At 33.4% G+C, this 27593-nt stretch overlaps 1 protein-coding gene across 1 annotated transcript in view; it reads right to left on the reverse strand.

The window, feature by feature from the left end:
- Positions 1-24736, reverse strand: part of LOC129225546 (THUMP domain-containing protein 1-like) — a 54907-nt gene extending 30171 nt beyond the window's left edge. The window contains exons 1-2 of the mRNA XM_054859991.1: positions 24650-24736; positions 957-1164 (exon numbers count right to left, since the gene is read on the reverse strand). Of these exons, the coding sequence (XP_054715966.1) occupies positions 957-1154 (198 nt within the window). The 5' untranslated portion in view covers positions 1155-1164; positions 24650-24736. The remainder of the gene's footprint in view (positions 1-956; positions 1165-24649) is intronic.
- Between the last annotated feature and the right edge of the window lie 2857 nt (positions 24737-27593).

Below are 27593 nucleotides of genomic sequence, written 5' to 3' on the forward strand. Positions count from 1 at the left end.
TTGGCAATTTTAATGTGATTTTAACGCTCTAAATATGGCCAAATTGGAACCAGATATAAAAAAAAACCGCCACATTTGTCGTTACGTTGGCGACAAAACTTGGCGATATATCGCCAAGTGTTTGCCAAATTATAACATCACTTGAATTTGCATTGAAATTAACAATGATTCCCCCCCCCCCAAAAAAAAGGTGTAAAAGACCCTTTTTGGAAAATTCGAATGCACCAAAAGGGGAGATGCACAACTAGACCCCACTAGGAGTCTACGTACTAAATTTCAACTTTCTAGGACATATCGTTTTTGAGTTATGCGAGATACATACGCACATACATACAGACGTCACGAAAAAACTAGATGTAATTAACTGGCGGATCATCAAAATGGATATTTCTGGTGTCTATATGTTCTTAGACATACATCCACGTGTGGTCGGGTTGAAAAAAACTCAACATTCATTAGGAGGTGAGCAAAATGGAAATTAAGAACTATTTTTGGGTAAAAAAATTTTCATGAATACAATACTTCCTTTACTTTGTAAAAGGAAAGTACAAAAAAAGGGAAAGAATTGGGAATTGAAGTAGATTGGAGTAATTAAGTGAAAAATGGCAGCAATATATGTTTTTTACAAAGACTAAATTCAAGGACTAAAGATATATTTTAAAATCTTTCAAGGTAAAATTCATGTTTAGTCTTTGAAATTTTTCAAGGTATTCAAGCACTTGAAAATGAAACTTTTAGTTTTAAGCAGTTTTCAAAGTTTTTTAAGAGGTGTATGACCAACCTGGTATTGATTATGATAAAGTGATTGATATGTTCGGACATTTTACTTCCTTGCCTATATGTGGGTGATTTGAATTATATGAAACATGAATTTCATTTTAATTGCAAGTCTTACTGTAACTTGTACAGGTTATAAGATATATATACTTCAAAAAAATTTAAAAATGAAATCTTACTCCCAATTCAGGTCCATATAACTCATCAGCAAATTCATTGAATAAGTTCAGTGATTCTTCAATACAAGCCTGTTCCTTGTGGCAATCGCCAGTAATCAAAAAGCCTTTCATTCCAGGTTCTAAAAGGCCATATTTCGGAGTATAATTAGACACCCAATACTTTTTCTTATTTTTCTTTTTTCCCTTGGAACGACCCATTGCAAGTATTCTAAAAGAAACAGAAGATAAAGATTCAGAGTAAATAACAAAGTATGATAAGCATTTTATCATTTCTAGACATTATTTCAACTTACTTTTGCTCCACTAATTAAACTACATACTACATGTTTCCTTGAGCATGCATTATAGATATTGTAAGTAATATGAGTACGAAATTAAAGTAATCTACGTAACATAATCTCATTCCTTAACAGTGAGAAAATACTTCTTATTTATTGATCTTTTATTGTTATCATCATTACTGTTTCAGTGCTTTTTTTACACAAATATCATTTAAATATTCCAATATTTATATCCTGTAATATCGCCCACACAATTATCTGTAGCTCTTGTTTATTGTACGATGACAGACAAAAGATAAACACAGTGAACTTCTTTAAAAAAAAGAAAAACTTTTACAAATATCAATGTCGGAAAGTTCCGACATTGATAGTTTTTTCAGTTGACAAAGGATACTTCCTTAAACGAAAATAACAGTAATAGAATGCTATCTAAATTCAAACAAAATCTTAAAAACAATGTTTCAAAGATATCACAGTTTTCATTTTTTCAATGTAACTTTCAAGAAGGCTGTCACTCTCTGAACCCTGATTGTTTGCATTCAGGTTTTTCTTGAACCAAAATAAAGTCAAATTATTGTAAATAAGTGTTTTTATTTTTTTTAAAGGGTTTTTTCTTCTGTAACTCAAAGATTAACACACTACTCATTCCACCCCTCATGACCCTAGTGCCCAACAGAGGTGTAGGAAGAGACTGGCATCGGAATAGTTGCTAAGGGTCCCAAAATGCTTGATGCACCGTGAGGCACAAGCTTTGCGAAAACTTAAAATTTAATTAAAAAAGGAATAAGAAGAGGAGAGAAAATCAGGCGGCCATAAAACGCTTGCATTACAAGGGAGAAAAAAAAAGAAAATCAACCAAGCAAAAATTGTGGTGGCATTGAGGCACAGACTTTACAAGAAAAAAAATCGTAACTAAGCAAAGCTTGGGAGATATCTAGGTATCAGGGGGTGCCCTGATAGGCAGTCCTGAGAGATAATTGTGATCTCCCAAAAAAAATCCCCTTATTCGGCAGTGTTGACATCTACAACCATCCTGCTGCGAGAATTAGTTATAACTTCAGTGAACAGCAGGTGAACATTTTCGTATTTTAATTATTATTACATTATTGAACCATGAGTATGCAATTTGAAACCATCATGAAACAAAAAAAAGAAATGAATCTTACTTTTAAATGCATAATTAAAAAATGCTTTATTATGCATTAGCATTTGAAAAACTCTTTAAACAAGCTGATGTACGCATCACATAACTTCCTTTTACAACAAATGATAATAGTGCCTTGGAGTAAAGCAAGGAAACATCTTAAATATTTTCACCCTTGTTTGTCATGAGCCTAAGGGAAAAAAGTGTTTTATTGAGATTAATTTTCCCAATATCGAAAACTTTAATGTGTTTCAATGGATAACTCACTAAACATCGCCAAATTGAAACTAAATTCGAAAAATAATTTTTTTGGCCAAATTTGTCCTCGACTTGGTCGTATATCTCCAAGTGTTCGCTAAATTATAACATCACTTGAGTTTGCATTGATATTAACACTACATTTCCCCTAAAAAGGTGTAAAAGAACCCTTTTGGAACATCCGAATTCAACCAAAAGGGGAGGTGCACAACTAGAACTAGACCCCACTAGGAGTCTAAACATCAAATTTCAACTTTCTACAACATACGGTTTTTGAGTTACGCCAGATACGTACGTACATACATACACACTAACAGATGTCACAAGAAAACTCATGGTAGTTCACTCGGGGGATGGTTAAAATGTCATACTTCGACTCATTGGGATGAAATTCTTCCTACAGTGCTTTTGGGACTCCAAACAGCTTACAAAGCTAACCTTTCAGCAATCGCTGCCGAAATGGTGTACGGCTCATCTTTGCGTCTTCCAGGAGAGTTTTTCCAGCCAATGGACACCAGCATAGCTCTTGACCTTACCCAGTTTGTACACAAGCTGAAAGACTGTATGTCCTTTTTAAACCAGTGCCAACTAGTGCTCACAGCAAACGCAGTGTGTTTGTGCAGAAGAACTTGTTGACGTCTACTCATATGTTTCTTCGCATGGACTCCCTACGAAAGTCTTTGGAGCCAACTTATTCTGGTCCTCATGAAGTGGTGTTTAGACAGAAAAAGACTTTTCGCATTAAAATTAACAACAAAGAGGCAGTTGTGAGTGTCGATCGGCTAAAATCTGCTCTTCTTAGGGTTCCGGATACTATGTCGACCCCATCATCTCCAGTACAATCTGAAAAATTGGCTCCAGCATCCTTGGAACAACCTGCTAGTGCTCCATCAAAAACCACCCAAGAGTTTTACACCATGTGATCAGGGCGTCATGTCCGGTTCCATAAGTATTTATGAAGCATATCATTGTCACTGGAGGGGGAGCACTGTGGGAACTCCAGGACATGTTATGGTTCCACGTTATGATAATTTCGTATCTCGCCAATTGGCTTGTGGGCTTGCGCTCATGCTACGGTTCCACGATATGATAATTTCGTAATTTACTCATCCGTCTTATAATAATTTTGTTCTTAAAATTGGAATAGAAAAAGAACCACATCGAATTTTTCGAAAAATCTCTTCAAGGTGCACACCCCCATGCAACAAACTAACTTTGTGCCAAATTTCATGAAAATCGGCTGAACAGTCTAGGCGCTATGCACGTCACAGAGAGCTTGACAGACAGAGATCCGGACAGAGAGAGATCCGCGCAGAGACACTTTCAGCTTTATTATTAGGAAAGATGCACATGTGGTAGGGTCGAAAAAGCCACTAAAAATTCATTTGGGGATGAGTAAAAATTTTAAAAATTCGGCCAAAATTTGAGGGAAATTTTTCCCGCAAACACACTTCCTTTACTATGTAAAAAGAGATGCTAGCAAGAAAGAAGATTGTTGATGGTACACTCTCATGTTTTATCTCCCAGGGAGGATGTCATCTCCTTGATTGCCCCCTCCCTCCCACCACAAATCCTTAAACTTTCCGAGGGCCAAGCCCCTGTATTTAAGGCATGTGTGATATAAAAAAGAAGCCGTCAATTTCATACACCTTCCTACTTTTTTGACCTCACAATGGCTCTCAGAGTCGGACCATGCTGCATGCAGCAACCTCTGCCGGAAAATATTTACTGCTGACAGAAGTAGAGTTTAAAATCCCTTGACAAGACCAAAGAGTGTCTAAAATTGCATTTTATGGCCTTCAATTGTGGACAATTTAAGGGTCAGAGTTTCTGATCCCTGCTATCCTCCCTAATATCACTCACTAAAGGAAATTTCAAATTGCATTTTTAGAATTTTGATTTCAAAAGTGTACGGGAGGACATCATCCGATTACCTACCCCTCATGCCGTCGTAACTTGATCAAACATAATTTAAAATCAGATTTCTGGGACTTTGATAATATTCCCTACTAACATTTTAAGCAGGGGAAGCTCTTAAATTTCCATCTACTTCCTGTAACCTCACCCAAAAAAAAAATATGTAATCGAGTTTTTAAAGTCTCATCGTCAAAATTCCGAGAACTCCCGACCTTTTCTTCTTCCCAAACAACATCAAGCACAGGCCTTATAACTTCAAAAAAATTCCAAGTTAGAGCTACCCTAAATGACCCTAACAAGTCAACTCATTACCCAAAATTGCATTTTCAAAAATTCAATATCAAAATTTTTCCGGGTACAGTCATAAATTCATTTTTACGATTTAAAAATTTTAGGCGGAGCTTCCACATACTAACATTTTCCTCTGTTATGTTATTACCAAATATAGTCCCAAATTACGTCTTCAAAAGAAATGTCTTTTGAAATTGCATTTAAAGTGAGATATTGAGCCCAGTGGCAGTTTGGCAATGTATTTCAGAACACTGAAAAGACTCCTAGGTCTACTCCTCCTTTACAATTTTTTGCATGACAGGAACATTCAAGTTATGTAAGAAAACAACCTATAGACAGCGAAAGACATTTAAGCTATGTAAAATAAACATACAGGCAGCAGTAACAGTATCTTGGAGAATCCTACTGTAAATACTGAGGTTCAATGTGTTGTTGTTGAGAAAAAAATAAGAGATAATTCGCAACTCATTGACTTTACTTTTTTAACACCTGATCTGCAGATTATATACAAGAAAATACGGGATACCACTTGCCCCTCTTTTAGTTTCTTCCTAAATATTTTTCATTTTTCTGCTCTGCCTCCCCATACCCCCATTTGTCTATCAATGCACATGTTTCAAAAATCATAGCAACAGGTGACTTTATTCTCTTTTTTTATTGATAAATTTTCTTCATTGTGCCCCCCCCCCCCAAAAAAAAATCCTGGCTACAGGCCTGCATCTTTTGGTTGCACTATTGGTCATGTGCTGTTATTCAGAGGAAAACACTGCGCCTAATACAATGAGATACTTGGACATGTCAAAGTGTGTGGAAGAGGAGAATGGAGACATGGCACAGGGTTTTACATTTTGTCATGTGCCTGAAATTTTAATTTCATGCTCTTTTTGGATTAAAGACTAAGCACTGAACAAATAAATAAAATGTTCCTTCAAACTCCCGTTAAAACTGCCCTGATTTTAGAATCATTGTTTTTGTAAAAGGCCACGTTTCTCTGTGCATAATTACATTTTGTTAATTGTTATATAATTTAACAATGTGTTGAAAGTAAGTTTATCATGTATGAATTTATCTGGCAGAACAATTTTGGTCAAATGATTTTGCATTGCAGAACATCACAAAGTATATTCTGCTCTGAGTGATCACAATGTGTGAAGTATTGACATGGTCTTTGTCATTTTCTTATTTTTGTATTTGCATTTTGTGTTACGACTGGTTCATTATAATTTGAACGTATTTGTGTCTATTACAGATTCCGTTGAGGGTGGTTTTTCCTATTGGTGTTTTTCCTGCCTGTTGGATCTTTTGACAACCGTTGGTGTTGACTTTTTAGTTTTGGCCATCCCTGTTCTGGGGTGATGGTTTTGTTTTCATCCTTTTGTGTGGCTTTGCCTTTGTTTGTCTATGTTTCTTATTCTTTTCTTCTGATATGTTTTGTTAACGGTGCAGTATTGTTTGCCTACAGCCTACCGGATTATGATTTTTGGATCATTAGGGAGAAAGCAGCTTAAGATAAGTGTAGCAAAAACCCTAATAGAAGAAGAGGGTAGCTGTCATAATGTTGAATTGAAGCCGTCGCTTTTTTCTACCAAGCTGTGTGAAGGGAACTGACTCTCTCCTCGTGCGTTGTTATTGTGAACTGGTAACATCATAGTATGCCGGCTATGATCAAAGTATTTTCATTTTCATTAATAAATCATTTGTAACTACTGCTTGATTGTTTATTTTAATACACTGTTAACACATCATTTTATTTTTTATGCTGAAAAAATAAGATGTTATGGTTTTTTTGACCTGTAATTCCCTTATCTGACCCAAACTAAATATATAGGGTCAGGTGGGGTGAGCTGGGGGGGGGGGGGTAGTCAAAATATATGGTTTAAGAAACAAATTATTTTAAATTAAATTTGCATTTTTTTGAGTTGGACAATATACTTGGCAATCTGAATTCTATGTCACAAAATATATTTTTTCAATAGATTATTATTTATTGATAGTTTCTGGGTAGTCCATACTTTAAATCTTAATATAAAAAAATCTTCTGTGCAGACGTTTGTCACCATAAGGCTTTAAAACGGCTGGACCGATTTTGATCAAATTTTTTGTGTGTAATTAAGTTGTGGCAAGCATGGTTTCAAAGCGCGATGGATCGAATCGGAAACGTTTTTGTTAGTTAATTAATTTAAACATTGGATGGTTATCTCCCTAATCATTAATATTTATTTTAACCTATTGTTGAGCGAGAACTGAAATAAATATTTAACATGTTGCCAAAGAACAATAAGAAAGCCAGCTCTGCTTTCTGTAATGAAATTTTCTGCTGGGATATGTCAATTGAGAATAGATGAAACATAGAAAGAGAGTAACTAACTAAAGTACTGGAAGAAATTGGCTAAATGTGTCTTCTTTCGTCGTAGTTGAATCATGTGGTCGGATTGGTGCTTTAGTTTTCCTAACCAAATGATCAGAAATACTGTACCTAGCAATATTTGTTTCTCAGCTCAAATCCATCTGAGTTCGGCACTCACTTCTTTTAAAAGCATATTTTCCTTTAAATGAATATTAATTCATTTGTGGTTAATTTAAAGGGTAATTCCATGCAAAGGTCAACCTTAGGTCCAATTTTAAAATTTTAATTTAAATAATTTTTATTATTACCATTTCAAAGAAAAAGGTTGAAATGGTATGAAAACATGACAATAGTTTGTTACATGTATTTTTCAATATTTTTATAATCCCCTTTTATACAGTAAGAAAGAAAAAGTGTAGTTAAGTAATTTTGAAACTAATTTAACTGCTCTGTTAAGCAATAAAATTCCAACAATTTTTTCTTCTTTGATTTATATGTTGTAGAGTAACTCTTTATCTTTAATTATGATAAGAAAATTTATTGAAAAAAAGTTATATTTCCTATAACCCCTAAATGTAATCATAGATATCATGTCATGTCCGTCACAAAAAACTCGAGTTTTTTAGTTTTTTACAAAATGTATTGGATGTATGCACACAAGGTTCTCATTTCTCTTTATTTACACTAAAATGAAAACTTAACAGAAAATTAGGAGAAAAATTTAGATATCTAAGTAAGAAGAAAAGAATTTAAAATTTGTCATGTCTGTCACACCAGTCATGTCTGTCACACCAGTCATGTCTGTCACACTAGTTATGTCTGTCAAACTAGTCATGCAATAGATGAAATGACAAAATAAACAATTGAAAGTTTCTATACTAGTGATGGTATATCTAGTCAAGCTCCAGGTCTTAAAAGAGTTCTGCATTATAAGGAATAAAACTGGTAAAATGAAAAATGCAAAAAAGGTACTTACAACTAACAATCAGTGAAGCATATCAGCTTCTTAAAGAAGAATATCCCTTAAGATTGGATTTTCAAAGTTTGCAAGACCAAAACATGTTTACTTAAGATCAGATACACCTAATAACATGTGTTTGTATCGACTACAAAAATATTCAGTTACTCTTAGCTTCATCAGTATTGCTACCAAACACATCAACGGAATTAGTAAAACTTATAGTTTGCAATGATGAGAAAAAAGAATGTATACTTCAAACATGCAATGAATGTAAAGATTTACAACTATATAAAAGTTTTGTAGAAAACTTTGATGAAGATCAACTTGGATTACAAACAGTAGATAAAGTCTGATGTTGAAATCCTTGTAAGAAGCAAGCACTCAGCTCTTTTATATGATGTTTTGAACATGTTAGAAAAACAGCTGAAATATTTTTTGTGGCACATTTATGTGACACGTATATAAGCTAAAGCCTTCAAAAACTTAAAGGAAAATCTACCTTATGGATATTTGGATATATGGATGTTTTTATTTCAAGTGGATTTTAGCGAAAATTTTTGCCATGCATATCAGATTGATATTCAGTCTGCACACTGGCAGAACACTTCATCTACATTATATATGACGAAGGTGTACTACCGTCAAAATGAGCATGCTACAGAAGTTAGTGCTGAGCCTTACGTAGTCATATCAGACTATTTACAACATGATAAGTATGCAGTTATTGTTTTCAATAATGTAGTCATTGAGAGCTTTTATGAAAAACCACCCAGTTTAAAATAATGAGATTAGAGTTTCAATCTGATGGAACTGCTCAGCACTTCAAACAGAAATATACAATTTACTCCACGACTACAAATAAACTTCCAACAGCCTGGCATTTCTCAGCTACCTCACATGGGAAAGGATGCATTGATGGATTAGGTGGCACAATCAAATGAAGAGTATGTGATGCTACCCGAGCAAGAAATATAGATCCCAGAACCTCAGCAGAATTTGCTAAAGGCTAGAGATGAAAACAGTCGGGGAAAAAACCGGAAAATTTCCGAAAAAAACGGGGGGGGGGGGGGTTTCCGAAGGAATAAATTTCCACTTTGGAAAAATTGAAAAAAAAAAAAAGAATTTTTTCAACTTTTCAGGGTTTTAATTGAAGTTTTCAGCAAAAAGTGATTAGAAATTTCTCACGCTTAAATTCTGATGCAATTTCCTCCCCCTCCCGTTTTATGTTAAAATACTGTCTAACGTAAATGCAAGTTGTTGTATGACAATATAATTTGCATATAGATCAAAAAATGTTTAATAATACTTTTTACAAAAAAGCTTAAACCAATAACCTTAGCAGGGTTGGTAAGGTTTTGGACACTACGGTAAAAACCAGGGTAAAAACCCTGGTTTTTACCGTCCTGTCCAAAACCCTTGTGTCCAAAACTATATTTTTAAAAAAATTGCATTCTGTGAGAAAGTATCAAAAACAGAATAAAATATATCGAAGTAATTTTTTATATTGAACATTTATTCAATGGAGAACATTCAACTTATTTATGCAGCTGATTTGAATCTAGTTACATAGAAGTTGAATTCTTGATTAACATTTCAATTCCTTCGCATTAGTTTGTTTTGATAATAGCAACCAAATTTCCCTATGTTTATGCATGTGTGCAAATTAAAGCAGGGTTGGCAAGTTTTTTATCATCCTGTTCAAAGCCCTTGTGTCCGAAATTGTCCAAAACTATTTCTTGAGAAACTATATTTTGTGAGAAAATATCAAAAACCAAACAAAATGTGTCAAAATTATTTTTTTGACTATTTAATATATTTATTCAATGTGAACGTTCAAGTACGAATACATATGTAGTTTATTTATGCAGCTGATTTTAATCTAATTATATAGAAATTAAAATTCTCATTAAAAATTTCAATTTGTATGCAGGAGTTTTTTCCCCCTCCATAAACCAAATTTTTCGAAATTTATGCGCGTGTGCAAAAGAAAGTGTTCAAAATACAGTGCAATAATTGACTTAAATGCAATAAGTTACAATTTTTTGTAGTTTCAGAATGTATTAAAAAATATGAACTAAAAAAAAAAGAATAACACAAGTTTTGAAATATAAGTGTTTAATCATCAATTTCTTGTTCTTTAATCCATGATTTAAAAAATAATTTTCGTTAAAACATCACGTAAAACTTATTTGCAAAAAACATTTAAAAAATTAAGCTTTGTTTTTTCACCTAAATATTGCGCATTTAATAATATTCCTTTCAATTATAAATGGAACTGTAATTACTTGTCTTGGTAGTGTTGTGAATTTCCTCTCATAACTCTACCAACTGTTACATAAAGGAACAGTTAGTATAGGTTGGATAAGGAAGTTTTTATTTAGTAGTTATTGCCAATTTTTTTAAGTAAAATATTTTTTTAAATAACATTTTAGGAAAAAATATTATAAAAAACTCATTAATTAAACCTCGGTTACGTCTATATTCATGCATTACGAATATTGCAGTCAATACGACTTGATCAGATTACACACCTTTAACTTTATCATAGTTTTGGACAGTTTAAGACAGTTTCGTATACTTTTGGAGTTTTGGATGGTAAAAACCACCTGTCCTGTCCTAAACCAGTTTTGGACAGTCCAAAACCCAACCCTGAACCTTAGTGAAGAATTTATTTTCCTTCTTCATAAAACAAACAAGCATAACTTTAATCACAAAAATATGTTTCTGCTGACTGTGAACCAAATGCACAGGGTGCGGCAAAAAAACCCCGGGCAAGCAATTTTCCAAGAAACTTCATTAAAAATAAATAAACTAAGAAAACACAAAAAATAATAATATGAGAAGACCTTAGCGATCATTAAATTTAATTGGTTTCAAACTAGCAACCCTTTGCAGTAACAAAGAGATCAGGGTTTAAGCTGGGTTCAAAAGTTCTTTAGCATAAAAGCTAAAATTGATGGAAAAATGTTAGCAAAATGCTAAAATGTTACACATTCTCATATATTTATATATGCCTCAGTGTGTTTCATCGCCGGTTGAAAATAAAATTCATATTTCATTTGTGACATCCTTGAAGAAATAAGTACAACAGCAATTTTTTTTAAAACATAAAATAAAAAAAGAAAACATGATTGGTGTTTAGAATGTTGCAGTCCCCTCCTCCTAATAAAGCAGTTTTTGGGGGGACATAATGCTGGATAAGACTAATAGTTATTGAACTTAATTGTAGTTTAAACATCTTAGCTAAGATTTAAAAAAGATTAAGTTGATTATCGCCATGCACGCTTCCTCTCTAGGATCATACATTTCTTCTTTATTTAAAAAACTAATTTATTTTTTATTTGAGCAAAAAAACGAAAATGCATTGCTTTATTTTCGCAATTCAGATAGTGTTTTCGCATTATGCGAAAAATGCGACCGTAGCGGAAACCCTGAAAGAGATGCAACTGCTTATTGAAATTTTCATTCAAGGGCAGCAAGTCCTTTTATCAATCCTATTCCCTATAAAGCAATTGGTTTAGAAAGTTCAATTTTATGTGTAGCTTAGGGTATACCTTGGACTCTAAAATAAGCCATACAGTGTAATAAATGGGATTGAGGTCGAGCGAGAAGAGCATCCACTCAAAAGATATCTTGTTAAAAACAACGCACTTTACACCACTCTTGTCTTTTTGGCCATATGAATCAGTGTGGAGTTAAAGGAAAATGTCCAGTCTACAATGCTGAAATGCTCTTAGGCCCACAGAAGTACAATAACTTCTAAAATACATAATAGTTCCTTATATTATAATGTAGGAAGATTAAAAGACAAATTTTTAAATTCCCAGAACAAAATGCAAATGTATGTGTAAAAATTGATTGAGAAATATATAAATCTCCACATATAAACTACACTCTCCATTGTTTTTTTTTTTTTTTTTTTTTTTTTTTTTCGGATTCTGTGTGCTCAAAAGATTTTGATTGGCTACACCTATGCTGCTTTATGACTATTGGGTGAAGATAATTCTTAGTTTTTTTCCCCTATTTTGTTCATTGGAATTGGGATTGGGATTTTGGTATTTGCTTTGCCTTAGCTAACCTGTGCAGTTTACAAAAGTTACTTACTCATATTGTTTTAAAAAGAATGTCTAATTCTGGTAGAAAAAAAGACCTAATCTGGCTTTCATTTGATGAAATCAAAAATGAAGCCAGTATTTCGTATCATAAAGGGTCTATATATACATGTATACTAATATGTTAATCAAGTCAAACATTTCAATCAATATTTCACCGCAGAAAGCTATTTTAATTATTTAATTTAGTTACAAGATTTTGTTCTAATCTCTTTAATTAATCAAGAAATTAGGTGTAATGTGACTATTGAATAACTGTTAATTACATGGAACCTTAATTACCTTCCGAAAATTAATTGTTTTTCTCGCAAATCGTATTTAAAACAAAAAAAAAACCGGGTTTAAACCAAAAAAAAAACGGTTTTTTTGGTTTTTTTACCAACCCTGCTTTCCGGACATCGACTATCATTTCCAAGCAAATTGCAACGGCATGCCGTTTCAAATACTGTTTGTCAAGGCACTTCAAGCAAACGAACTGTCGTTCTACTTGGTTAAACAACTTAAAATAGCAGGTATTTCGCTTAAAATTGTAAGAAAACCGAAAAACAATACATAAACTAGGTAATATATTGTAAATTATTTTGTAATAAAGTGAGAGATAAAAATAAATTAGGTACTCATTAACATGAAATTACCTTTCTTCAATTCGATGATACAATTTTTGTCCAATATTTTTTTTACTGCACCCTGTATACTGCCGTGGTAAGCAAAAAAGGGGACTTTGCAGTTGGGCTCAAGCTGAGATATTGTGTTTTAAAGTGCGGCTTTTCCATATATTTAATTCAGATGGTTTTTTTTTTTAAAGAATTTTTCAAAACAATTGCTCTTGATCAAATGACCGTAAGACATTTTATTTATTAAGTAAAATACGAAACAGAGAACAACTTGGTTATAATAACTCAAATTTGTTCAAAAGGGCTGGTATGACTACTTTTACTACAGTGCTTAGCACGGCCGTATGAATAAACTTAAACTCCAGTTTAATTTTGGTTCAGCTTAAGAAAAACCGATTTAGTTTTGATTTACTTAGACTGTATTGAAAAAAATCAAAACTCAATAGATTTCATTTTCAGACAGTAACATTGTATTATTTTTCTTCAAAAGAAAAAAAAAGTATCAATCATGTTTGAAAGTTGAAAATTTCAGAAGTTTCAAAGGCAATCTAAAATAGAAAATGTAATTGTTATGATTAGACACACATTACCCAATATTATTGGTTGAGTGACTACTTGACTTATTTCTGGGTTTGACCATGAAAGCCCTCTACTCAGTTATGGGTCGTTCCATGTCAAATCAACGAAAAAAATGACATTTTCAACCTCACCTTCTCAAATTTTTTTGATATTTGGCTCAATTGTTAGGTTTACATAAAAAGGAATAAATACACAATAATAAGTCTCTATCTATTTTAGTTTCTGAGATAATTCGATCCAAAGATAAGCAAAAAATGTAAAATTTTGCATTTTGCTAATCATATAATGAGTCACTATTTGTTCCCGTATTGTCTCAGAACATTACTTTTGGTGTTTTTAGAAAGTGCTTGAATGGACCTTTTATTTGATATGTGACATGCTTATATTTCTTCATTTTTTAATTTCAAGGTCAAACACTTTGACCTTTGACCTTCGATATTTCAGAAAGTGCATTTTCACTTTTCTTTAATAAAAAAAAATGTTATTCCTACATCTATTTTTTACAATATACGAGCATATAAACATGGGATTGCCATGGGATGCTAAGTTATAAAATAAAATGTAACTTATAATTTCAGTACAAAATCAGCATTTAAGTTTTATTTTATATACATATTTTTAAAAAAATCAACCATACTGCAGCAAATATTTATTTAATAATATATTATAATTAACACATTATTAAGGGGTATTATATACTATACATATGTACTGAACATAAATTAAAATTAATATCGATATTAAAAAAAATTAGTTTTATTATATGAATTTTAAAGAAAAAAATTTGCTGGCACATTTATTTTTGAAATGGCATAACATTTTTTTTTTTAAATGAAAAATATATTTTTAGTACAGTAAACTCCCGATTATCCGCGGAATTGGGTGGCACAAGTGCCGCGGATAATAAAAATCGCGGATAACCGCAAAAAGACTAAAATGGGGGACAAATCAGGTAAAAATTGTCCTATCTCAAATTCTTAACTGTATTGATGCATAACACTTTCTGCAAACAGTGAAAATATATATAGAGTACAGTACAAATGTTTTGTATTTTTGCACGACCGAACTTAACATCAATAACAAACAAGTGTATGTACGATGAAGAACGCACAAACATAATAATAATAATAATAATAATAATAAAATTAAATCAAATCAATCAATCAAGCAAACAGAATTCGATAAGTGAAAAGAAATAATGGTCAATCAACTGAAAAGAAAATTACCACCATATATCCGTGAGAATTTTGTTGATGATTTGCATAACATGACACAATTAAATCGTAACTCAGAAATTAGAAAAATCGAAACAGAAAATTTTTAAATTAACCGATTCGGGAATTCGAGAGAAATACATCAGCTACAAATGGAAAACAATAAGCGCTAGCCAAGCAAGGCAAAAAAGTATCATCTTCTTTCGATAATAATGTCATATTGAATTTTCTAGCATTAATTGTTATTCTTGTCAGGCCACAATTATTATTTAGTTTTATCAAGAATTGATAAATATCGAATTCAACATCGTGGAAATAGCTGCTTAGAACTACGAACTACGTAGTTTGCATTAATCTTTGACGTTTAGTAATGCTTCTTGAATTCTCATTTCTTCCTACGTGGGCCAGAATATCCACAAGACTTTGAAAATTAATTTAAAAAGAATAAAGCGAAAAAATCATACGTACGAACAAAAATCACAACACTTTTAGCATTTTCTTCGTTACCATGTGCGTTTGTTTTAGTTTTTAAGTCCGCCATTAGACAGTGACTTCAGTGCCCCCTATAGTTCGTTGGAGTTGCGAATACGCTTTTTACTGCGAAAATACATGTTCGTGATTGTTGGTTGATTCGCGGATAATCCGACCCGCGGATAAACCGCTCGCGGATAATCGGGAGTCTACTGTATCATAATATGTATATCTACTAAAAATAAAATGAATTACATGACTTTTTAATTCTAAATTTTTCACCTCCAGTTCCTTTTCATTTTAAATATTCCTTTGCTCTTATCATGCACTAAACAAGAACAACACTATGATCAAATAAATATGTTGTTGGTTTTTGAAGTATACTAGAGTTTCCCAGTAAACCACATGGCCCTACAGGGCCATGTATGAAGATGTTATGAAATATGCAGTTTGCGAAAATCCTACTGAAGCTTGTTACTTTGGAAATTGTATAAATTGTCCTGGGTTTGAAAGAGTCAAAGAAAGAATCGAAGAAGCTTTTGAATTCAACTGCGCTGAAAACATCACATATAAACAGTGGATACAAGTTGAAAAAAGAACATCTCTCGAGACATTAGTGATAACTACTAAAGAATTCATCAATATATTTTTTGAAAATCTCCCAAAACTTCTTCACTCATTTCTTGCAAGTCAACAATCGAGTTATCTCAATCGTTAAAAGAAAGTGAATACCTTGTAATCTGCGACTTTGCAGAGAATTATTCTTTTATCCTCCAGGATGCTGCCCAAGGTTTCCATTGGAACAATGCTCAAGCTACAATTCACCCCTTCACTATTTATTTTCAGGACGCTTCCACAAAAGCAGTAATGAATACATCTCTAGTAATAATTTCTGATTGCCTTGTACATGACACAACAGCAGTCAATCTTTTTCAAAAACATCTAATTTCTTTCATGCAATCTCATTATAACACAAAACCAAACTTAATTTATTACTATAGTGATGGTGCTGCTTCTCAGTAAAAAATCGATTCAATTTTCTGAATCTCTGCTACCATGAGTTAGGCTTTGGTATCAAAGCACAATGGCAGTTTTTTGCAACATCACACGGCAAAAGTGCATGCGATGGTGTAGGAGGCATTGTGAAAAGACTAGCAGCGAGAGCTAGTCTTCAAATGATACATAGTGACCAAATTATGACTCCTCGACAGCTGTATGAATGGGCAAAAGATCACATTAAGGCAATGCATTTTCAATATAGTACAACTGAAGAACATAAACAAGAGGAGACTTTGAAAAACAGGTTCATGACCGCAAGAAGAATACCAGGTACTCAGAAACTCCATTCTTTTATTCCACTGAACATGAATCACATGGAAGTCAAAATATTTTCATTTTCAAAAAATTCAAGAATAGAATATGTAAGAGCTGCTCGGGATTGTATTGAATTCGCAGAAATGGTCGGGTTTTTAATCTGCAGGTATGATGGACACTCGTGGTTAGGTTGTGTTTTAAACTGATGAAGAAAATCAAACACTTAAGATAAAATTCTTGCATCCACATGGACCTTCATATTGTTTTTACTATCCAGACGTAGAGGATATTCTGAATGTACCTGTAGATGATGTAATATCAGAAATAGGATAAATCTCACAGGAAGAGTTTATAACTTGTTGAAGGAAGAAATGGACAATGCTAACCAAAAGTTGTAAAAATAACTTGTGTCCTTCTGTAAATATTTTCGGAAACGCTACAAATTGCATTTAAGTAGTAAGTAGATATGTGTTCAAAATTTTGTTTTACCATGATCCCATTGCAATCCCATTATGAAATTTTTTCCACATATACAGTGCATTAGTGGGTAAAAAATATTTTTTTTCAGATTTTTAAAAGATACACTTTTTGAAATATTCAAGGTCAAATTATATTTTTCGTGACCTTGAAATATTAATGACCCCAAACCTTATAATGTGACATATCCTATAAAAGCCCATTTCAAAAGCTTTAAAATAAAACCAAAATGAACTCTTTAGGTCCAATAGCAGCTGAAAAAATCAACTTTTTGTAATAACCAAAACCTCGTTTTTTGCATTTCCCCCCCTTTTTTACATAGCCCTACAAAAAAAACGGGCAACTTAAAAATCTGAAAAAAATATTTTTCTGTATCATTTTATATATATAATCAATCCCCTGAAATTAGTTGGAATCCGTGATGGTCAAGTTATGAGGCTCGTTGATTTGACATGGAATGACCCTTATAAAACAAAAAGGTTTTTTCTTCTAATTAATCTTACCTTTGTGTGTATTTCTGTCAAGCAGAAAAAGAAGATGTGTGGATAGCATATATTTTTTAATGCTTAACCCTTTATATGTTATAAGAAACACAGAGCTTTTAAGAAACACAAATTTTATTTATTAAAAAAATCATTTTTTCCATTTTTCCCGAAAAAAACCGGTAAAAAAACTGGGTTTTTTCCACCACTTCAAAATTTCCGGAAATTTTACATCTCAACTAAAGGCACAAAGACGCATTATCCAGGGATTAACATATTATATACTTCAGAACAAAGTATATTAGGAATGAAAGATAATCTGGACAAGACATGGATTTTCGAAAATAATGAAATAAATGGAATGCCAGCTACACGAAGTGCCCATTGTTTTCTTGTTGTTCTTCTTCTTTCTTCTGTTGCTGAAAGTCTTCTACAGCCTCACATCTGAATGTGAAAGAGGCACAGAATTTGATTTTGAAACAGGAAAATGTGTAACTGAATGTGAAAAAAGAGTCTACCAATGTCAATTTGCAATGTGGCCAGTAACAGTTATGTATGACAACTAGAAGTTTCATGGACTGATAATAGAGATTGCAAAAGGACAGTTCAAGATAAAATGTTTGGAGCAAACTACATCTGGGCAGCATAAATTTGAATCTGATAATAATGCTGAGTGGTATAAAAGAGAGGAGATAATCGCTAGTGCTTCCACTCCTACTTTGGTGAACTCTTGCGGTTTTTGTAAGCTTTAAAGAAATAAATATCAATTTATTTATAATAATTAACTAATGAAAACTGCTGTCACAAACATAATTACATGTTTTAATCATTGTAATTAATTTTTTCAAAAAAAATTCAAAAGTGTCATGTCTGTCACAAAGAAGTGTCATGTGCCTGTCACATTGCAAAATACTTCTTTTTACAATAATTTATTTTAGAATTCATGTTTTTTATATGCTTTATAATTAAACTAGCTCTTATCTTAACTATAAACAACTGTTTCTTATTTGTTATACAAATAACTTCAGAGCTTTTCTGTGTTTAACAAACATTCTCTAAAATGATGTCCGTTTGTTGTCATGTCTGTCACGACTGCTTTTTTTCCCCAATTATTATTAACAATAATATTTTCTCACTTTTTCTCTGGTAAATATGTTGTTCACATCCGTCTGTATATTTTTATGAACAATGGAAACCTTTTACTGTATAATATTGGATTAGAAAGTTGTGTGAATGTCATGTTTGTCACTATAGAATTAGCCTAAAATGATTTAAACATAAAAATATGCAATGCCATGATTTTATAAAATAAACTTTGCTCTATCATAATAAATAAAAATAAGCCAGAGGTATACTATTCTAGTGTTTGTGTTCACTTGCACACAAAATAACAATTTCCTCAGAATATGCTGAACCAGATTTGCTGGGCCCAGCCTATTGCTGGTCATCACATTTGTATTTGATTGCAATCAGATGCTACCAATTTCTTTAATGTACCCTTTAAGTTCTCAGAACACATCCTCGGTTTAATCCAAAAAGCATTCCTCACAAAGCACGATTTTGTCACCTCATAAAGATTTGAAAAGTGCAATATTGTCAGCAATTTTACCATGAGATTCAGATTTAACAACTACCTGCATGAGTTATTTAAAACAACACCATAAACATGTGCTGGCAAATACAGGAAGTATTGACAAAGATGTTTTAGAAAGGCTAAGAGTTGAAAGTGAAAAACATAATTAATTAAAAAACAAGAAAATAAAAAAATTGAAGGAAAAGAAAGTTTTTATTCAGAGGAAATTTTATAGGATAGAAACTGCTAAAAATGTGCTTTATAAAGCAAAGTTTAGCCATGGGTGCCTGGGTAAAAGTACAGGGATAAAAATAGCCCGAAGTCAAAAAAGAGGAAAAATTGCGAGACTTAAAATTTGAATATATATATATTTTTTACATTAAGTGAAATTATATCAATACTATACTGTCTTTTAAATATTAATAGATAAATGTTGTTTTTTTTTACTAGTAGAAATGCTAATAAATGAATAAATAAAATAAGCTTGCATTTATTTAAGATTTTAACAGATATATCAATTCCATTTACCACTTTCACTTTCCCATAGCTCACAAATCAAGTGAAATTAAAACTTTATAATGTGACATATAATGCTATAAAACTTCCATATAATTAAACACTTAATACAAGCTGAATCATTGGACACTATGATTACAAAATGACATTATCAGTGTAGCTAACCTTTTTGTGGAACAACTGGGTATATTCTATAAAAATCATTAAAAAACTAAACCCAATCTAAAACTTTTTGAGCTTTGATGGTCATTTTAAGCACTAGCATAAAAGTGATTATTTTTAAATTGATAAAAAAATTTTAAACACTATGTCATGATTTGAGAACATAAGCATCTTTAATTTGCTATATTTACATGTCTGTTATAATAAAATAGCACATTATAATTAAAATAAATTTGAATGTATTAAGATCTTTGGTAAGCCTGATAAGCATTAAAACTAGATTTGAAGAAATGTCGGTTTAAATTAACTCGGATGGAATAGAATAAACATATTTGAATGGGCGTAGCAGTCATCATAAAAAATAAATAAAGTATAAGAAGGGTTGAAAATCTTAGTCAACAAAAAGGTATTAATGTCTAAACAGTAGAATGGCATAGCAGATAAAAATGAGAGAGTGTAACAGAAACGGATGCAATCGGATTTCAAAAGCTACATCTAACGATTGCACCCACCATCACTCTCCAGCATTTCTCCCTCCATTCCTATTTCACCCTCTTCACCAACACAGCAAAAAGTTCCTTGCTTCTTTCTACTCAAGAAAGAATGTATGCCTCAGCAAGAATCCTGATGGGAAGGTCGGGGCAGAAGGGAGGTTAGGGGGTATTTGCGCGATCACTAGAAACTGACTGTGAAATGGGCGTGGCAAAACAATGAGCATACAAGTCTTCAGCAAAAAACAAAATACATACAAGAAGGGTTGAAAATAATAGTCCACAAAAAGTTATAAAAGTTCAAGTGATAGGATGGCGTAGTAGACAAAAATGAGCGAGTGTTATGGAAGCGGGTGCAATCGGATCCTTCTTTCTACATTAGAAAGAACACGTGAGTCAGCAAAAATCTTGACGGGAAGAACGCGATTCCTGGAAAATGCTCTGCGTCCGGGAAATGAAAAAAATACAAAAAGCGGAAAATCGCGGAAGATTTTCATCCTTGAAAGTATAATGCATCAGGGAAAGGCAAGAAAGAATGGAACAAATCTGATATACCCCCCTCTTGGCGACTTTTTCCTGTTGGCGCCAAAAAAGCGTCGCCAAGAAAACTATGTATGACGTCATATGTCATACATCGTTCTTAGCGATGCTTTTTTAGCGCCAACAGGAAAAATTCAAATTATGTCATTAATTATTTAATGAAATTAATGCATTAATTTTTTTCCGTTGTTTCTCCGGGATACGAGCCCTCGGTCTCATAGTACTTTCGTAATGAGACCTCGGCTCGCCGGCCCTGCCTCGGTCTCATTACGAAAGTACTATGAGACCTCGGGCTCGCCAGGACCTCGCTGCCGCTCGGTCCGTTATCCCTCCGACTTTTAATATACATCACAGTCGGATATAAGTCACAGATCTCCTCCGTTCAGTATACAATAAAGTCACAGATTTTATGTGAAATTAACACCATTTTTGTGCTACAAAAATGCCAACCAGACCAAAATACAAACTACCAGAAACGCACTAAAAACACAATAATTCAAAATATGTTCACTTACCTTTTTTACTTTTCTTTTACTTCCTCACGTGAGGCAGTGCACATATGTTCCGCTCTTAGGGAAATTATCCCATTTTTTACTATCATTACTTTACAAAAATATTTAAATATAAAATATATATATAAAAAATCTATTTAGGACTCCGGTACGTCCAAACGTTGGACGACCTGACGAAAAAGAAAAAGAAGATTCATTCAAAAATTTCAATTGATACATTTGGACAACATCACAAACCGAACTCATAATTAAAATAGAAAATTCAACTAAATTAACATTAAAAAACAACAAGAAAAAGAATACTCTAAAATAAAGTTTGAATTGAAACTTTATTTTAGAGTATTCAACTTAAAATCTCCCTAAGAGCGGAACATATGAGCACCTAGCTCCTACCATACACACACGTGCAAAAAGACAGACTTCGAGAAACTACTTTCCAGCGTTCAAGTTGCAAAACCAGGGTTGCCAAGTTATCGCCTTATTGGCGATTTTCGTATCGAGCGAAAAATTAAAATCTCGCCAAGAGGGGGGCATATCAGAGGAGAGCCGAAAGAATTTATTGGCAAATATATGGCTGTTGAAAGAAATATTATGAGATGAAATATTTGTAAAAAATCCGAGATGGAGGATTTTTCCCCCTGGTGTAGACGACACGGATTTCATTGAAGAACATCAAATAACAAGAAATTTTAACAAGCCACAATTTAATAATAGAGGCCATTACTTCTTTTAAAGAATGACAAGTATGGATATCATGCGTTGAAAAAAACCTTAATATTTTGTCAAATTTACTGTTTGCTCTATTTTTTTTAAATTAAATAGTTAAATTTTGTTAATTGACTCTTAAGTCTATACTAACACACTGCATTGAACAAATAGTATGCTTTTTTTTATCACTTCTTAGACTTTAATACCAATTTCACCCCACAGGCTACCCATTTTCACCTGCGTGGGATAAAATGGGTATACAAAACATGTAGTCATAAACACTCCTCTCAAAAATCAATTTGTATCAAATTATGTGTGAAAATCAGTTAATTCTACTCTCAACATATGTAATGTATACATTAAACAAACAAAAAATTAGAATCGAAATATTTTGACAAAAATGCATGAGTGAAAATCCAAAAGTAAGCTATTTTATACCATTTTACTCCACCTGACCCTAACCTACAACTCATAGTTAATAGCAGGAAAAGTGTCTTAAGACAAATCAGGTTCACTTTCGCCCAACCAACCTGAAAATGCATGTCTTTCGGCTCTTTTTTTTTTTTTTTTTTTTTTTTTTTTGTGCTTGATTTACAATGTTGATATTGATTTTAGTTTTTTTGCACAGGTACTTGTGTCCATAACATCGGATTCTTAAAAAACTGCAAAATCACTTAAATTTAAAAAGAAATTTGTAAATCTTGTAAGGTTACACAGGACATCATTTTTAAAGTAAAAAAGAAAAAAGTTGATCTTTTTTTTGAAAAATATTTTATTTAACAAATATTGGGCCATCCCAAACATCATTTGAAGCTAAATTACAACTTCAAAGATCAAAAATTGAATATAAACAATATGAACCAAATGACCATGATAAGTTCGTTTTCAAACTGAGCTAAAAACAGGTTTGAAATATGAAGGTGATAACTCTTCATCAGACAATGAACTTAAAGACTGAAGAGACAACTCGTCAAAGTTTTTCTCATCCAAATTTGGGAATGACATATTGTTATTCACAGGATCTTTAATAGAATGGAGCACGCTTTCACACGGAACATAAGACTCTTTTTTGTTACTATGTTCATCAATTGAATCTACATGAGAAGACAGAACTGACGCATTATCTTCATTTGCAGTAAAAGAAAATTTAAAATTTCCACAAATATCATCATCATCACTTACAGTTAATCTAGCACTTTCTTGCTTTTTAGTTTCATGGGTTTTAATTTTAGCTGAACTTAAATTAATTTGTTGCATTTTATACTGAGGTAAGTTCATTTCGCCAGATAATTTTTTCTTTCTGGATTTTTTAAATCTCATTTTAGCCAAGGTTTTACGATCTGCAAAAGAATTAATATTATTGTATACTTCTATAAATTTTTTATCTTTTTTGCACATTAACTCCCTGTCAGTTTTTAGAAGTTGCATTTTTTTCTTATATTTAGCTGTAGAGATTCGATTTTCACTGGGTGAAATACCAAGACTTTGCAATTTTTGTTGAAGAAGACATCTTACATCTGATGGATTGTTCTCTGGCACAATATCCATACCACCTATTTGATCAGTTGACTTGTGCAGTCTTTTACTAATGCCTTTACAAGTTGATGCCAAAATTTTAGAATGCTTTCTTGTATACTTTGGAATTGTTTTAAAGTTCTGCGACGACTTTGAATTTTCTATTAACCAACACAACTTCTTTTCAAAATTAGTTTCTAACTGTTTAAAATAATCTGGTGAGTTTATTTGTTGGTAGTTATATTGTATTGCACAAGAAAGTTTGTTCATTTCAGTTTTCAAATCAGGATATTTTTCTTCCCAAGAAGATCTCTCTTCAAATTTTTCCAGTAAAATATGCTGCAATTCAGACATAAGAGTTTGCTTTAATTTTAAAGTCTCAATTTTCTGAGTTTGAAGAACTTTAGTTTCATTAAGAGAAATTTCCTTTAGTACTTCTTGCTTAAATGACATGTCATCCTTTACAACAATCTGAAGCTGTTCCATTTGAGTACATAAATCTTTAACAAAGCCTTCTATTTCAAATATCTTCGTTTTCACTTCATCAAATTCTTTGCAACTTGTAAATGACGTACTACGTTCATCGTAGGTGACTTTTTTACTTGCTTCAACTGCATCACTTTTAACAAATGCTGTCTCGCTTGTCGTTTGTTTTAACTCGCTACAAGATTTATCAAAAATATTTTTAGCCACATGCTGCTTCTCGCTTTCACGTTCCTTTTTGGTGACGCCGAAATATTCACTTAAGATATCAATGATGCTCTTTTTAGATGTATGCTCATCATTTGATGCAGATTTCAAAATACCAGCTAATTTATCATGTAATGACAACAAATTATCAGTATGTCGTCGCAGAATATGTTTTATTAAATATTGTGAGTTCACGAATACTTTAGGGCAATAATAACATGAGCAAAATGACTCAAAATTACCTTCTTTCAGATGCAGAACACTATGTTCATCCTGCTTTCCTAACTTCACACCAGGAAATAACCGAAAAGTTTTTTCACGCACTTTATCCATCGATGTATATTTTTACTAAATTACATGAACAAACAAAATGGTTCCGATAATTTGAAGTGTCAACACTACCGGACATAATAAACATGAAATTCACATTTTACAAAAGTAAATTTTTAATACTTTTTGGATAGTAACGAATAAAATAAATACAAATCATTAGACAATCATTGAATTTTGTAACAGTAACTTACGTTTGTTTATCGGTTTTCTTTTCTGTTTGTTTTGTTATTGGCTAGTCGTAAAAGAAGAACTTCAATTTCCCATGCCAGATTCAAAGTGAAAATATTCTCAAAAAATCAAGTGCTGTCAAAGGACGTTGCTACTACTCCTCGAAAATAAGCAGCTATGATTGGCTAACGTAGTCTACTCCAGTAGGGCCTACTTATTAGCAAAATAATCGCTCATTTTGGCGAAAAACTTCTAATTCTACAGGAAATAAATTACATGACGAATTATACAGTTGAGTAATATTGTCGGTTGCCATTTTTTTCTTGAGTGCAGAGAAATACGCTCGGAATCAATGTTACAAAAGCTTTGAGGCTTTGTCGTAAGCGAAAGCAATTTAAATGTTTCCTTTTTGATTAGAAAGAAATGTTGATGTGTATGAGAATTTTGTGGGATCCTTATTGCGATGAGGACTTCCCTTGAATTTGCTTTTTTCCTTTTTTTGGGTGCATTCGGAAACGCGGATCGGTCGCCTCGGTGCAACCGCAAGCGTTCGGAAACACTTGCGGTGGAACCGCTGACGTCACTTAACCGCGTTCGGAAACACTGCGGTTGTTTTCTGGCGGTCGACTTGGTAGCAACCTGTGGCACCGCTGTCTGGAAGCGGTTAGCGAGATCACAAACGTCACAAAGTCTGTGTTGGCCAATCCGGTCGAGTTTCATGTTTTGATCGTAACACACGTGACTTGCCTATTATGAAAGTTATGCGTTGATTGAAGTGCCGTTTGCTGCTGAACTAGAACTACCGCGGTTTAACCACGAGCGTTCGGAAACACAGCTGTTCTACCGGAATTCCTAGAGAAATTCCAAATACGTCATAACCACACCGGACTAACCACGCGGTGTAACCGGTGGATCGTTTCCGAACGCAGCCTTTGTGTGTGGGGGGGGGGGGGGGGGGGAGAATGCACTAGTACTAGAGTTCTCATGGGTTTTCGAACTAGTATTATAGAGTCCCTACGGAGATTTTTAGAGGGCGGGAGACTTTTGGGGAATGTTTTTCTTTTTATAATATAGCTTGAGTTCTTGAGTATTAAATGTCCTCCTTCACAGGGGTACCCACCTAGGGGGAGGATCATGGCGTTTTTAGGGGGATTCTTTTAGGGGTATTTTTTTCATTCGGGGGGGGGGGGACTCTTGCTCGGGTGTTTTTTGCGATATTGAGAGGAGATGCGCCCTTGCCCATCGGGGATGAGCACCCCTGTCATTCAAATGAAGCTTTTCAGGGACTACTGTCCTTAATTTGATGCGTCGCTTGAACAGAACCGTTGACGTTATTTATTAAAAAGAAATATACGCGGAGAGAGAGAGTTCATGGTGCACAGGCTGCTTTAATTAGGTTTTGAAGGGGGTAGTTTTAAGTGATATGTTTATCCTCATTTTAGAGGGACTCTCTTTATGGGGGGGGGGAGGTACTCCGGTCATAAACGCTCATATGGGTGGCAAGTGAGGACTCAAGCCCTCCCCCCTTAGAAATCACAGAGGCGTCACCCTAAGGGCAAGGCGCACCCGTCTCAATATTGAGCTCCTTCCTCCAAATGAGAAAAATACCCCTCCCTATAAATATTTTAATGGCGCAGTATGCGCCATGACCCCCCCCCCCCTCCCATCCCAGGTTGGCACCCTCGGAAATCAGAACTTCCTTGATTTTAGTATTTTTTCTTCGCAAAAATGTATTAACATTTTTCTAGCTACTAATGAATAAGTTATTAAAAATGTCAAATTTTAATAACTCTAATCTGTACAGAAATCGGTTTCCACGGGGAAAATATATATCCTGCTACACCATGGGGAAAATATCTGGTCCCCCTCTTCTCAAAATGTTGCATATAGGCGCCCATTTTCTGGGATCAATATGATATATCAAGGGGTTAAATATGGAGTTAGGACATCGCTCATGAGAAAGATTTAGGCACTCTTTTGATACTATTAAATTGTTTCTTCATTCCAAGATAACTTTGGATTCACTTTTGGAGATAGGAAGGTGTCGACTGCCCCCCCCCCCCCGTTATAAAAAAGTTTTTGGATTAATGTCAACTATACTTTATCTTAATGAACATTTTGGCAAGGTCGATGCTATTCCGAAACTGTTGACTTTTTTTGTTCAGCATCATTTTTAGTATTTCTTCAGGATCCGACACTGCCTCTGTTTCGGTTTCTGACTTTGTATGCATATCGCGCGTCAGCATTACGTTAACGTCATATGTTCCTAAGCATGAATCTTGCTTTGTAACCGTGTTTCTGATCTACACACAGTCAGCACAGCTTATTTTTGGACGATATAGTTATGAATCCCCTACTGTATATATGCACAATGGGAGAGGGGAGCATGAGTGTCCTCGGTTCCAGGGCTGGATCTGCGTACCTGCAGACCCCGCGTTGCGGGGGGCCCAATGTCCCCAAGAAATTGGGGAAAAAATTAAAAAAAAAAAATAAATAAAAAACTACACAAAAACTTAATTACGTCACAAACATACTACTAGGGGAATGGCCCTACAGATTTTGGGGCACAAAATTTATAGATCCGGTCCTGCTCAGTTTAAAGTAAAATAAAAAACAGAGCCCCTTCAAGAAAAAAAATTGGGCCTACCAATACAGGGCCGCCAGAGCTTGAGTTTTCCTTCAAGATCTTATAGTTTTTTCAATCGGAGACTACCTTTTTTTAAGACCAAATTGTCCAAATAACGAGCCTGAACCTCCCTCCCCACGACCATATGGCCTATTGTGGCAATTGTCCCTGATAAAAAAATTAAAAAAAAAGTACTTTGTGCTGATTAACTAATACGAATACGACGACCAGCCAGCAGGGGCGGATACAGAAAAATCATTTGGAGGGGGTACGGAAAATTGAATAGCCCTCCCCCCCCCGCGTCACCTTTGATGTTTCATAACAAAGCTTTAATGACTTTA

Source organism: Uloborus diversus, chromosome 7 (genome assembly GCF_026930045.1).
Source record: "Uloborus diversus isolate 005 chromosome 7, Udiv.v.3.1, whole genome shotgun sequence".
Taxonomy (NCBI): Eukaryota; Metazoa; Arthropoda; class Arachnida; order Araneae; family Uloboridae; genus Uloborus; species Uloborus diversus.